The sequence below is a fragment of the Piliocolobus tephrosceles genome, chromosome 18, assembly GCF_002776525.5.
Source record: "Piliocolobus tephrosceles isolate RC106 chromosome 18, ASM277652v3, whole genome shotgun sequence".
NCBI classification, from domain to species: domain Eukaryota; kingdom Metazoa; phylum Chordata; class Mammalia; order Primates; family Cercopithecidae; genus Piliocolobus; species Piliocolobus tephrosceles.
The window spans coordinates 55,211,605-55,225,822 of NC_045451.1; the positions used below are offsets into that span (position 1 = coordinate 55,211,605).

The 14,218-nt window shown below is 42.3% G+C and overlaps 1 protein-coding gene and 1 long non-coding RNA gene across 3 annotated transcripts in view; one reads left to right on the top strand and one right to left on the bottom strand.

Moving 5' to 3' along the window:
- LOC111539752 overlaps positions 1 to 5,614 on the bottom strand; it is a 341,617-nt gene extending 336,003 nt beyond the window's left edge. Inside the window, exon 1 of the long non-coding RNA XR_002730765.1 lies at positions 5,564 to 5,614. This is a non-coding gene — a long non-coding RNA (uncharacterized LOC111539752). The remainder of the gene's footprint in view (positions 1 to 5,563) is intronic.
- Positions 5,106 to 14,218, top strand: part of AQP4 (aquaporin 4) — a 13,903-nt gene continuing 4,790 nt past the window's right edge. The window contains exons 1-4 of one of the 2 annotated variants that reach the window (XM_023207752.2): positions 5,106 to 5,266; positions 8,644 to 9,058; positions 9,949 to 10,113; positions 10,394 to 10,474. In XM_023207752.2, coding sequence (XP_023063520.1) covers positions 5,235 to 5,266; positions 8,644 to 9,058; positions 9,949 to 10,113; positions 10,394 to 10,474 — 693 coding nt within the window. In that variant the 5' untranslated portion in view covers positions 5,106 to 5,234. The remainder of the gene's footprint in view (positions 5,267 to 8,643; positions 9,059 to 9,948; positions 10,114 to 10,393; positions 10,475 to 14,218) is intronic. The other variant, XM_023207753.2, reaches the window with a different exon arrangement.

A 14,218-nucleotide genomic window follows, 5' to 3' on the forward strand; every position in this document is an offset into this window, starting at 1 on the left:
GTCAAGGGTCTACAGCCAACAAAAGGTAAATGATCGAGTCAACACTGCCAACTCTTACCTTTCTCCTTCCACTACACAATGGTATTATCAACAAAATCATTACCATCGCTTTATCATCATCATCATCATCATCAACACAGTAAGAAATTTCATAGGACATATATTCCCATAACTACAGGTTATATTTTATTTTATTTTTTTTTGAGATGGAGTCTGGCTCTGTCGCCCAGGCTAGAGTGCAGTGGGATCTCGGCTCACTGCAAGCTCCACCTCCTGGGCTTACGCCATTCTCCTGCCTCAGCCTCCCGAGTAGCTGGGACTAGAGGCGCCTGCCACCTCGCCTAGCTAGTTTTTTGTATTCTTTAGTAGAGACGGGGTTTCACCGTGTTAGCCAGGATGGTCTTGATCTCCTGACCTCGTGATCCGCCTGTCTCGGCCTCCCAAAGTGCTGGGATTACAGGCTTGAGCCACCGTGCCCAGCCTACAGTTTATATTTTAAAAGAGAGAGAAGGTAGCATCAAAACACCAGTGAATGAGTCAATACATTACCTAGTTATAACTGCAGAGTATCACATAGGCCTTCCGGTTGTTACGGGTTTTTTAGGTGACTAGAACCAAGCAAGTTTGCTAAGAGCAGATTTCGTGAAGGAGATAAATACTAAGGGGTGTTTGGAGAAGAATCAGAAAATCCTGTGGCAGTGAAGAAAGCAAAAGGGATGGAGGATAAAAGAATCACCTAAATTGGCTCCAAGGTGGGACCTGACAAGGTGTGGTCGCAGCATACTCCCTGCAGCAAAAATACTTGCCAAAGTGCAGCAAGAGATAAGAACATTCAGGAAAGATAAAACCAGTAATGCCGAGACTTGACACCTCTAAGGCCCTTTGAATTTCAGATGTGCCTTCCTGATTGCATGAATGTGGAAAAAAAAAAAAAGTAGAGAGGTTAAAGAGAAGGATGTATGATCATTTAGGAAGGAAGAAAAGAAAGTATCTGTCTGAATTATTAGAAAGGTCATCCAAGGCCATTCCTGAATAACCGGACTGTTGAGATCAGTCATTTCTTTTTGTGGTCACATATTATGGCCACTTCTGCTCCTTTAAAAAGTGTTCTGTTTCTAGCATTATTCTGAAAGCAATTTTTTTAACCACCTAGTTTTTTGGCTTACTCTGCTGGTCATACCCCACGTGTACAGAATTTTAAACACCTTTTCTGTCCTTGAAGCTGGAAACATCTCTGTTAGTCTGTTAAAAATGCGGGTACTCTGAGCCCTTCTGTAATGATCACTGTAGAGGACAGTGGTGACTGAGTGACAGTGGTCACCAAAATGTTGGCTTAGTTTTTAATATATTCAAATTTAATTTAAATTCTGAAACAATTACTAGTATAGGCTACACTTAGACTATTAACCATTTCAAACATTTTGGTACAACCCATTAAATCCCAAAGTCCTTTGCTTCCTGGAGAACTGATTGTCTACTATGGATGTCTGAGCTGTTTTTTTAAATGCCCAACCAGACTCTGAGCTGTCATATTAGCTGGGGAAGAGATAAGGTGTAAGAAAAGTATCCAGTCATCCAACCACATTTCTGGTTTTTTGTAACCAGCTTCAGATGAAATACAGTCACTCAATAAAGTCCTTCTGTTTTCTCTTTCCCTCCCTCCCGTTCTCTCTCCCTATTTGCCTAGAGAGGGGAACCCTAAACCCTTTGGAGCATTTCCAGCAGCTCCAAAAGAATCTCTTGACTATTTTCCCAGGGAATTCCTGCCTTAAATGTCAGCAGAGTACAATTCCCCCGCCAAAGCTGAGTCCGCCTGGATCTGAATCAAGAAAAATGTGCCTGCTACACCAAACACGAAAGCCTGGATCTGCTGGGCGTGGGGGCACAGAGAGAGATTTATGGTGTTTCTGAAAGGTTCAACAACCATTGGAAAGATAGGTTTTCTCCCATTAACCTCACTAAGGAACAGGAAGCTAAGTTAAACACTCTGATTCCTTGCTGTATTTAATCATTATTTTTATTTCACTCTTTCGGTGGTGAACTCTATTTCTGGAAGCCATCCTGAACTATAACCATAAGGTAAAGCTTCCTTGAAAAAGGAACAAAGCCCCATTAAGCCCTTCGTCGTGATGGTAGTGGTTGCGGCTGCTGCTGCTGTTGTTGTTCTGTTTATTTGTTTGTTTTTAATGAACATACTGATATATAAGTGCTCTGGGGGAATTCATGATGCTGAGATTCATGAAAAGCAAAGTAAGATTTATGAGTTGCGATTGAATCTGCCCTTACCAGCCTGGAGACACTTCCCTTCTGGTACTGAGGCATTGCTGGCATGTTTAGTGCTTTTGTTTCAGTTTTCAATCTCTGAACACATGAAGAAATATTAAAAGTTCTGAGGGCAAGGATGGGAGAAGGAGTCCACAAATCCCAAAGATACACAACAGCACCCAAGGAAAATAGTATGGCATAGTAGATTAAAAATTCAGAAACAAAGTGTGTCAATTAGCTAGTGTTTGCTAAGTACTTGTCATTTTCACTATGCTTCTCTCTAGTTCCTCATGTGTTACTGACCCCCAACTTCGCAAGGCTATTGAACTGAAGATTCATAGGGTCGTCTGGCGCAAAGACCAATTTTAAATCAATGTGCCATGTAACTACCCTTCCCCAAAAGATCATAACATTATACAATGAGAAAGTCAATAAGATTTAATTAATAAATTGTTATTCAATTTTTTTAATGAATTGCACCCTTTTAAACATACCAGTGGCGGGAGGTGGCGGGGCGGTGGGGGGCAATTAGATTTCAACTGTCACTTGGATTCAGGTCCACATCAAAACATTTCAGTGTAGAAGGTATTACTCATATTCACCAGAGCTTCCCACCTCCTGGTGACCCACCACCACCAGAAGCACATTATAGCTGCTTTCCTTCATTATCGCATTCTGCATACAAGACCACAGACAATCCTGTGGGAAATTTCTGCCCCTAGTCCAAAGAAAAGCCAGGTAACTAGCTGATTATTGCCTACAGCTGACAGTATCACAGGACGATCAGTAGTAGCAGCTCAAGCACAAAAAGAATAATCAGCAATACTTAACAAGAAAAACTACCTCTGGTAAGTGAAGAGTTAATCCCCAGTCAATTTTAAGCTACTCTGCTGAGAGTACTAATAAGTGTAGGGGTTGGTGCCAATGAGGGTGGCCCCTTCCTTGATGGGAACAGTCATCCCTTAGGAACTGCACTGCCAAGGCATCAGCCAGCCAGAAAACAGGGAAAGAGGCTGAGAAACCGTGGTAACCAGCTTTTGCTGGCACATCGTAAAATGGTAACTGCAACTGCCGAGGTTGTGCAGAGAATGCTAATAAGCCTAGGACAACCTGTGAAGAGTGGACCTAGAAAATGTCCACCCACCGACCAGACCGGCACCCCTGAGGAGCGCCACTCTGTGGATTCCTGTGGATCTGCCCACAGGACTCATTCACAAGGAAGCCCCTAAACATGGCTGCCTTGTGCCTTAGCTTCACAGCCCTCAGAATACCTCTGACTCAAATGCCTTAGGGTCAGAGTAATGACACTTACCACATCTGCCTAGAAAGTCAGTTTTCCAATTTGTAACAAACATTTTGCACCTTTTTAAGATCTCATTCTAAAATCCAAATGGTAAACAGCTTTAAGAATCAATATGAAATGTTTTAAGTGTTCTTTGTGGATTCACATCAATTCTCCCCTCTCATCACAATTTATTCTTTCAGGGAGCCTATTAAAGGTAGAAATCACTGATGTACAATAATCAGTGTACAACCATATTATTAAGAATCTAAATTCAATCTTGGTTAGCTCAAAATGCTTGAAACAGTAATAAAGTGCTCCTCTGAAAGTCATACTCAAATTTTGAATTCCTCTTTCGAATGAGAGTTCTTCACCCATTCCCATGTCTCAAGTACACAAATGAAAACAAAACAAAAAACTGTAACTGGGATTTAAAAGTATAACAGTCTTCTCTCTTATGTATTTCTTTCTTGTCATACTTCATTCTGGAAAAAAAAAATCCAATCTGAAATATAAAGTGAGAAAAGGGAGGCGTCCATAGATAATGTGAGTTATTATCATTGTTCTAGTTGTCGACTCGAGTAGTGGGTTCATAGAGGTTCATTACATTATTTAAAAGCCATTATAATTAACTATTTAGAAAATAAGAGGGCCATACATGCACGAGTGATGACAGAGTGTTATAACTCAGGAATTCTGATTATTCCAATCCCATGCACCTACGGTCTATTTAAAGAAAAAATAATAATGAGATGGTGATGGAGGTAGCTAATGGTTAAACCTTCTAGAGTTCACCAGATTCCTTAGGCAGGGACGTCTTCGTAAGCACGTAGCCTGTGCAGCTGCACAAGGTCCTGCCTTTAGAAGCACCCAGCTTTCATTTATGCTCTGCTGTCGCAATTTTGAAATTTAAATAATGTTTTACCAAGGTGTCCTGCATTCATTTTGCACTGCGACCAGTAAATTATAAAATCAGTCCTGTCCCTAGGTTTCCAGAGGTTAAATTTACCTACAGTTCCCCATAATTTCATCCCCATCCAACTTTGATATTTTTTAAGTTTGCTACTTCTTTCCCCCAGATTATTAATATAACAGTCAGGTGAGCACCTAGAGCAGTCTTATTTCCTGTATTTCCTATGTTTCCTTATTTTTATTGCCCAAATCAGTGCTGCCTGTGCTATAAATGGAGCTGCAGTTATATATTGTGCTTATGCTTCTTCTCAGATCAAAAACTTCAAACAGAATTCATTGGCTAAAAAATAAACGCACCAAAGTCTCTATCTCAATTCATCTCAACTGCTGGATTATACAAATTCATTTTCTAATAGTTGCCCGATTTAAACTACAACATATAACCAAACAAGACAAATTATGAACAATTCTTCGTGGTAGGAAGAATTCAAATAAAGATTTGAGGAAATCCTCATTTTCAAACATTACTGGCTAAAAAAAATAAACATAATGTAAGTAAATGTTTTTGCATTCCTGAAATGCCCTGTGTCTACAGTGATCAGGTACAGAAAAGTTACTTCAAGTTCAAATATAACTTAGCGATTGCCACATGGTGCAGAATCTTTCCACCCCTAACACTCCAAAAACCCAATCAGACAAGTGGCCGTAATCTGACTCCCAGCACACAGGGAGCTGCGGGGCAGGCAATGAGAGCTGCACTCTGGCTGGGGAAGGCATGAGTGACAGACCCACAGCAAGGCGGTGGGGGTAAGTCCTTCTTTGCCTTAAGGGATCAATGCTCAGGGCCAAAAGATGAAACTGTCTCTTTCATTACAGATGTTTGTGCCTTCTTAGGCAGAATCTGGAAGGCAGCTATGGGGCAAGTGGGTGGTTCTTTTAGATCTAAGTACTGGGCATTTTCAGAAGAGAGGCATAGAGAAGGTAGAAGAATAGGGATGCTTTTTAGGCAAATCCTCCATATGTTTGAGATCTGCAAAAGCCCAGGAAAATTTCCTTATGGAGGTAAATCTAGCTATAGTGCATTTCATCAGAAAAATTACTCACCCAGATGCTCAGCTGTCCTGGAGTGGATGAAGCTGAGTGTTCAGCTAGAAAATGATGTGTCCAACTCGGTACAACCGGGTCACATCAACAAATCCCCTTTGTTCTGGGGCAAAAGAAGCAAAACGAATTGTATTGATCATTTCCAGTGAGTGTGAACATGTAAGGGAACACCGACAATAAAAACAGGGTGCTATGGGTGACGCTGGGGTGAGCCCTCATAAGGCCAGAGATATGTCTATGCTGCCAGCAAACTTCAGGGTTCACAGCCGACTGAGGCTGGTACATCTGCCTTGGAAGGAGATCAGATTTTTGTGGATTGAAAAAACAAAACAAAGCTAAAAACATTCTTAAAGCGTACGTTTGTGTTTTGTTTTCAAGTTTTGCACTCTTTAAAATTTCTCTGGCTGATGAAAATTTGAAGCTGAAAGAGCAACTGAGTTTCTTAAATTAGGTCTCCGGAGAGGTAGACAGGTGCATGAGAGACCAAGCAGGGAGAGAACTGGGGAAATGGCAGAAGTGAGAGGTGAAGGGGGTGAGCGGGGGGCTGGTCTTTTCTGGGTCCCACCTCGCCTGGTGTCTCCTGCGGAGCTGAGAAGGATGTTGTTTCCTTCCCACCTAGCTTCCTTAGCCTCCTGTTTTGTCCTCCTCCTTCTCCCCACTAACCCTGACCACAAACAACAGCACCTGTGATCGCATTTTGCCCCCTTTGCCATCTCGGCTACAGCCCTGGGCTGCCGGTGAGTTCAGAAGTGACTCTCCTAACTTGCTCAATGTATGACTTTTCTGAGTTTGCCCTCTTTGGGAATATTTTTAGTGCCTCCTCCAGGGTGCCCTCCCTGCCCCGTTCCAACTACCGTGTTTGTTTCTTTACATTCTCTTCCTCTAGAGAGTATGATGTCTTTGTCATCCCACCTGGGGTTTTTCATACTTCTGAGATTTGCTTCACGGGGGCAGGGGATGTGTGGGATGTGGCTGGCCACCCCGCTGTGGAGCCAGCTCTTCCTTTATCCTGCCACCCAGGCTTAGGCCAGAAAGGGTTTTTCACTCTCCACCTCTAAAGCAAAGCCCCGTAGCAAACTGAGGGCTAGGCTGAGCTGGAAATTCCCCTCACCCTTTTTGGCACTGCATTTCCTCACTACCCATGCAGAAAGCAGGCTCCGGGGAACATTCAGTGAGGTGGGGAAATGAAGGCCCCGCAATTTGTCAGAGGGAAAGCCACAATAATACTAATCTCTTAAAGCACTTGGCTTTCTTGCCTAACCCCTTACGTGGTCCTCTGCAATTAGATTCACTGGTAAATGCTCTCCATACTTCTTGGCTCTCATGACTATCACAGGCAAAGGACAAGGGCAAAAGTCTTAGATGACATGGTAACTGGGCTAATTCCCCCACAAAAGGGCAATCCTAGCCATTTCCTCCCAGAATGAGCAGTTGGCATCAGTATCGTCAAACCACCCCTTCTCTGCTCCCAAGATCTAATGACAGCGAGAGGGATATAGATGGGAGGAGAAGGCGTCCTCCCTCTCCCAGACGGCCTGCCCACCACCCTCCCCCGAGAAGCTCCGCAAGGTGAGACGCACTGTCCTCTAAGCCCATGTAACAGAAAGCCATCAAGAAGACCTTAGAGAAAAGCAGTTTTTTTTTTGAGGTGGAGTCTTGCTCTGTCGCCCAGGCTGGAGTGCAGTGGCCGGATCTCAGCTCACTGCAAACTCCGCCTCCCGGGTTTACGCCATTCTCCTGCCTCAGCCTCCCGAGTGGCTGGGACTACAGGCGCCCGCCACCTCGCCGGCTAGTTTTTTGTATTTTTAGTAGAGACGGGGTTTCACCGTGTTGGCCAGGATGGTCTCGATCTCCTGACCTCGTGATCCGCCCGTCTCGGCCTCCCAAAGTACTGGGATTACAGGCTTGAGCCACCGCGCCCGGCAAGAAAAGCAGTTTTCCATAGAGCCTTCTGCTCAGGGGCCCAAAGTTTCCCTAGCCACACCCCCTTTTCCTGACTTCCCGAGCTCTGCACCATGAAGGCAAGAAGGGTACAGGGGCAGTGCTGGCACACCCCAGCCTCCAGGCTCCCTTTGGCAGGTTTATCTGCGTTTGTACGGTCAGGGTCAAGGGGTGAGAGAGGGTCAGGCACGAGGAGAGGCTGTCCTTCCTCCCCTAAAAGCATACCCCCTCCCATTTCTCCCCACCTCCAGCGGCCAGGATGCAGCCGGGCCGGCGGGCGGACTCGCAGGGCCGCTTCTGTGTGTGCACCTGGCTGCCGCCCCGGAGCCTGGCACGAGCCGGGAATGGCCGCTGCTCCGCCCTCTGAGAGGCGCTGCAGGCTCCCTGGGGACGGAGGCTGACACGTCCCTGTGCCGCGCGCCCAGATCTGGGCGGTGCGCGGTGTCCCTTGGGCAGGCTCAGCTCCGGGACTCCTCCCGCCGGCAGCCTGCTCGCTCCTGGCGCAAAGGACAGTGAGGGAGTGTCGCTGTCCCAGCTGAGGCCCCGCCTGTTCCCATCGCCCTAGCTAGTCACCAGAAGCTCCTCTCCCCTCAATGAGTTCACTTTCTCAAAAGACAGTCTTCAGCACCCTGGCTTCCTAGAAATCTTCCTCCTTAATCCAGAGTCTTGGGGGAGGGGGAGATTTTCAGAATGCCATTTCAAAGCAATCAAATGCAAAGGTAGAAAAGACGACCCCCCCACGCATACCTTGTTTTAATGCTTTATGTTCAAAATATAAGTGGCATGTAAAATGTACTTGAAACTTAAAAACTTGCTCTAAGGGAATTAAGTACCAGGTTAATATATTTTATTCTTAATCTTTTAAGGAATTTGATTTAGACATTTTCCTTTCTAGGGACAGTTTGGATAATTTTCCAGTGAAACTGGATGATCTTTGAATATTAAATCAAAGGAGACTAGAATAACCGTCTCTTGACTATTCATGAAGGAGCTGTAGCAGAAGCATTCTTTCTTGGTGTTCTGATCACGCTTGGCAGCGCCTGCCCACAGTACCCGAAGATGGCAGGCCTTGTTCCCTTCGTCTAAATTCATAAGCCTGGGTGTAGCGGCTTCTGATGATGATTTGTTTCTCTTTTCAGTAAGTGTGGACCTTTGTGTACCAGAGAGAACATCATGGTGGCTTTCAGAGGGGTCTGGACTCAAGCTTTCTGGAAAGCAGTCACGGCGGAATTTCTGGCCATGCTTATTTTTGTTCTCCTCAGCCTGGGATCCACCATCAACTGGGGTGGAACAGAAAAGCCTTTACCGGTCGACATGGTTCTCATCTCCCTTTGCTTTGGACTCAGCATTGCAACCATGGTGCAGTGCTTTGGCCATATCAGCGGTGGCCACATCAACCCTGCAGTGACTGTGGCCATGGTGTGCACCAGGAAGATAAGCATCGCCAAGTCTGTCTTCTACATTGCAGCCCAGTGCCTGGGGGCCATCATTGGAGCAGGAATCCTCTATCTGGTCACACCTCCCAGTGTGGTGGGAGGCCTGGGAGTCACCATGGTAGCGTCTTTAGCTATTTTCAAACTAGGACTCTAAGCTTCTTGCAAACTCTTTGCTAAATAATGCCTTGGTGGCATGAGGCACATCCCTAAAATAGCTAATTTACTCCTAAGGAATTTTTGGATGATTCTTAATAGTGTGAAAACTGATTCTGGCAGTATTTAGGTGCATCTGTAAGAAATCACTGTTTGCTCTTGAGTGCTTAAAAATAACAAAATCTAGGTGGCCTGAAAATTGTGTTGGTTTTTACCTCTCCTTCTCCCATTCCAGTTACTGTATTGACTTCATATTTAGCTTCATGCATTTTCCTTACAATTATTTGTTCACTAGCAGAAAAAACTATTTTCTTGTCATATTCATAAGATGTACAATGATCTACATAAAGGGTTGTGCTTAAAAAACATAGACATCCGATCCTAGTTTTGTTCTTAGCTGATTAGGAGTATCAATTGTTAACTCAGCACCAGGGCTGATTTAAAAAAAAAAAAAAAAAAAAGCACATGGCTTAAATTTTAATTGAAATATATATTAATTAATTTAAACCTAATTAATGGATTTAATCATTGCCTTATGCAATTACAAGGCTCTCAAGAAATTCTTTGACAAGTTAAGTGCTGCAGTGGCACATTTTGCTTCCTTTGTAAGAAAGGACATTCAGCACAAACTCCTGCTTGGTCATTGTAAGAGTAATTATCTGTGATGACCCAAAATGAATGTAAATTTATTCTTTCTTTTTTGGGGGTGAGAGAAGGAAGGTTTCAGTTGAAGGTGAGGTAGAAGACTCACCTTTATTTTTACACGGATCAAATGTGCCTTTCACAGTGGTATTAATACATTGTCATCGAAAATACTCTTACTTCCATTCTGATGGAGTATTCTTCCTTCTCTAGGTTCATGGAAATCTTACCGCTGGTCATGGTCTCCTAGTTGAGTTGATAATCACATTTCAGTTGGTGTTTACTATCTTTGCCAGCTGTGATTCCAAACGGACTGATGTCACTGGCTCAATAGCTTTAGCAATTGGATTTTCTGTTGCAATTGGACATTTATTTGCAGTAAGTTTCCAAGTCCATTTATATAATCAATCCCACCTCATTTATCCTCACTCTAGCTGGCCTGAAGATGTTGTGTTTTACAGCAGTTGCTCTTTAGTATCCAGCCATGACTGTCCATTTTAGGTTGTAATTTTTCCAACTGCGCAATAAGAATGTTGATCTAGCTGCTAACATCTTGAGGTTCCTCTAAGTGACAAATGACAGCAAATTGCAATGAATGATACTTGCTAGTAGCCCTGTTTCAGCAATGTCTGAAGTTGTTTTTTCTTGTTTCCTATAGATCAATTATACTGGTGCCAGCATGAATCCCGCCCGATCCTTTGGACCTGCAGTTATCATGGGAAATTGGGAAAACCACTGGGTAACCCTCATATTGATAGTCCCTATCTTCCTACAGTTGAGGACAATTACCTGTGGGACTCTTTAATTTTTCATTATCTTGCTCACTAGTTTCTCTTACATATCTCCAACCTTGACCCCCACTTTATTTACATCTTTTATTTATAAAAGACTAGGGAAAGACTAGCACAGATCTGCTGTAAAACATCTCCTATATATCTGTTCTAGGCCTTGAATAACAGTCTTTTCCTGTTTTGAAGCACTATTTTAGACACTGTACCTGACAGATTGCAGCAGAATACACTGTATATAGAGGTTGCCCATGTGGATCAAGTTAAAGTCAGCATGGTGTAGTAAATATGGTGTTTCAATAATTGAAAGTAAAGTCTTCCCAGCAAATCACAGAAAAAAATTGCAAAAAAAAAAAAAAATGAATGAATGAAATACTTAAAAGCGCTGCCCATAGCAAAGATATTTACCCTTTTTTGTTTACAAATGCATAAACTCAATTAATAGTATGTAAGTTGCAAATATTTGAACTGCAGATGGTGTCGAATAAATAATGCAAAGGTTTATGCTATTATCACCATAACCGTAACTGGAAAAATGAATGACTCACAGAAAAGGCTCACTTTTCAGTCTCAAACCCAATCTATTATAAATAAATATTTATGAATGTAGTGGCAGTGCTTCCAGAGAATAGCAGTGTCCATTTAAAAATATTATCATTAATTTTGTTTCAGTTGTTTCTCACAGCAAAGAAATTTAAATCCTTTACAATTAAATAAGTAATGCAGCAATTGTGAAGGCCACCAACATGCTAACTTACAATAGCCAATAAAAATATGAGACCTGTAAGCCAGCTTCAAAGAGGGCTAGCTTTTATTATAGCTTACATATTGCAAATGTCACTTGCAACTTTAAAAAATTCATGCATATAACAGAATATGCCCCTTGTGTTTATTCAGACAGTGATTACTGACCTAGTCATAGCCATTCATCTATGGTATACACTGCAAATGACAAGAAAGTGCACCACTGCTCTGTGCATTCACTTCTAAGAAAAGTATACCAAATCTTTAAAAGTAATCTACAGCATTAAATAACAGAATGAGAGTCAGTGTTCAAATCAAGACTTGGCCAACAATGCCATCCATGAGATTCGTCATTTTGCCACTGATACCTCCATTTTTGTGTCAAAAAACATTACCACATTAACAGAAATGGAAATTTCTAGTGAGTAGTATATGATCTTTTTCTTCTTCTTCTTTTTGAGATGGAGTCTTGCTCTGTTGCCCAGGCTGGAGTGCAGTGGCACGATTTCGGCTTGCTGCAACCTCCTCCTCCTGGGTTCAAGAGATTCTCCTACCTCAGCCTCCCGAGTAGCTGAGATTACAGGTGCACGCCACCACGCCCAGCTAATTTTTGTATTTTTTCTTAGAGACAGGGTTTCACTATGTTGGCCAGGCTGGTCTCGAACTCCTGACCTTAGGTGATCCACCCGCCTCAGCCTCCCAAAGTGCTGGGATTACAGGCATGAGCCACAGTGCCCAGCCCTGATCTTATAATGAAAATACAACTTTCAGTTCAACAAATTAAATTGAAACTATTTTGTCATTAACAACTTTTAGTTAAATTTATAAGCACTTGAAAATGTAGATGAAAATATGTATTTTATTAATTACTTGTCAGTTGTAGTAAGCTAGTTAAAATTTAAATAGTAGGAAAATTCTTAGCTTGTTGATTAAACCAAAAGTTTCCCATGCTATATTATACCAAACTTAATTCTACTAAAAATAGCAATGGTTATATGAAATTTAGAACTAATTTAAAGTATATTTGTAGGTAGAGAGATTAGGAATAACATTAAAATATTAATTGGGTTTTTTGTATAGTATAATGATATTATTTTAGTTTTCTTTACACTTTTACACGTTTTCTAGATTTTTAGCAATAAAGATTCTTTAAAGTACATATGACTTCATTTTGAAATAGCAACTTGACACTGAGATCTGTTTGTTTTTGAGAACATGCATCTAGGTATCTCACTCACAGATGTTTTGGAAAGGGTAGTAATTATTTTGCTGTTCTGGTCTCCCTCATGGGATTTGTAGCCTGTGGAATAGTATATGTCTAATGGGACCTTACTAAAGGAACAAAGAGCAAAGACATTTAGAGGAGGGCTCCCACTTCTCCTTTAAAAGAGCACAGAGAAGATAAAGGCTCATATGGGTTTTTTCATGTTCAAGAAAGGAACTTGATTCTTCCAGCCACTCTAACAACAGTTTCCCCGTCAATGTTATGTCTTCAGCCTCAGCTTAAAGTTTGAATTTTATTTAAATCTTACAATGAGGATGCAAACTGAGATTAATTTGCAGAGGGTGTTTTAAACAAAAAGCATCCATAATGTTTTTTTTCAAATGAGTAATACAGTGGTAAACAGTATTCTACAGTGTTTGGAACAGTGTTTCAAAAGAGAGGTTTTCATTTTGTTTTTTGTTTGTTTGTCTGTCTGTCTGTCTGAGACAGGGTCTTACTCTGCTGCCCAGGCTAGAGTACAATGACATAATCATGGCTCACTGCAGCCTCAACCTCCCTAGGCTCAAGTGATCCTCCTATCTCAGCCTCCCAAGGAGCTGGGACTACAGGTGCACACCACCAAGCCCAGCTAATTTTTTTTGTATTTTGTAGAGACAGGGTTTCACCATGTTGCTCAGGCTGAATAGAATTCCTGGGCTCAAGCGATCCACCCACCTTGGCCTCCCAAACTGCTGAGATTACAAGGGTGAGCCACTGTGCCCAGCCTCAAATGAGAGGTTTGAAGTCATATAGGTCTGAAATCTCAGCTCAACCATTTGCTAAGCACAAAATCTTAAGCAAGCTTCTTACCCTCTCAGAGTGTCACTCTTCTTTTCATAAAATGGGAAGAATAATAATATTTATCTCATAGATTATTGTTAGAATTAAATGAGATTATACAAGAAAAGTGCCAAGTACGGCTGGCTCGGGGACAGTGCTCAACAAGCAGGGTTTCTGTTGACCAAGTGCGTCTGCTAAATAAATGTCTAATATTCTACGGCACACATGTGCTCTAAAGCAAATGTCTGCACTTCATTCAAACTCAAAACTTTATTCTAGGTGCATAGCTAATATGTAATAATAATTTCCGGCTGGGCACGGTGGCTCACGCCTGTAATCCCAGCATTTTGGGAGGCCGAGGTGGGTGGAACACGAGGTCAGGAGATTGAGACCATCCTAGGTAACACGATGAAACCCTGTCTCTACTAAAAATACAAAAATTTAGCTGGGCGTGGCGGCGGACGCCTGTAGTCCCAGCTACTCGGAAGGCTGAGGCAGGAGAATGGCGTAAACCCGGGGGGCGGAGCTTGCAGTGAGCAGAGATCGCCCCACTGCACTCCAGCCTGGGCAACAGAGGGAGACTCCATCTCAAAATAATAATAATAATATTAATAATAATCTCCATTTATTGAAATCCTATGGAATTGCTACTCCTCAACTAGCCATAAACTCATGTTTTTTCACCAAGCCACCATCATAAGAACCACATAGATGAAAGCTATCTGCACAGTAATGAACACATGAGGTTTTCATTTAAATCAAATCACCAAATTTTGGAAGCCTGGAATGGAGCAGATAGTACTAAGAACTAAAAACTATTAAGTACTTTACAAGTATTATTGCACTTAATCCTTTTACCTTATGAGGTTTGTATTATTATAATCCCCACTTTACAGATGGGGAAAGT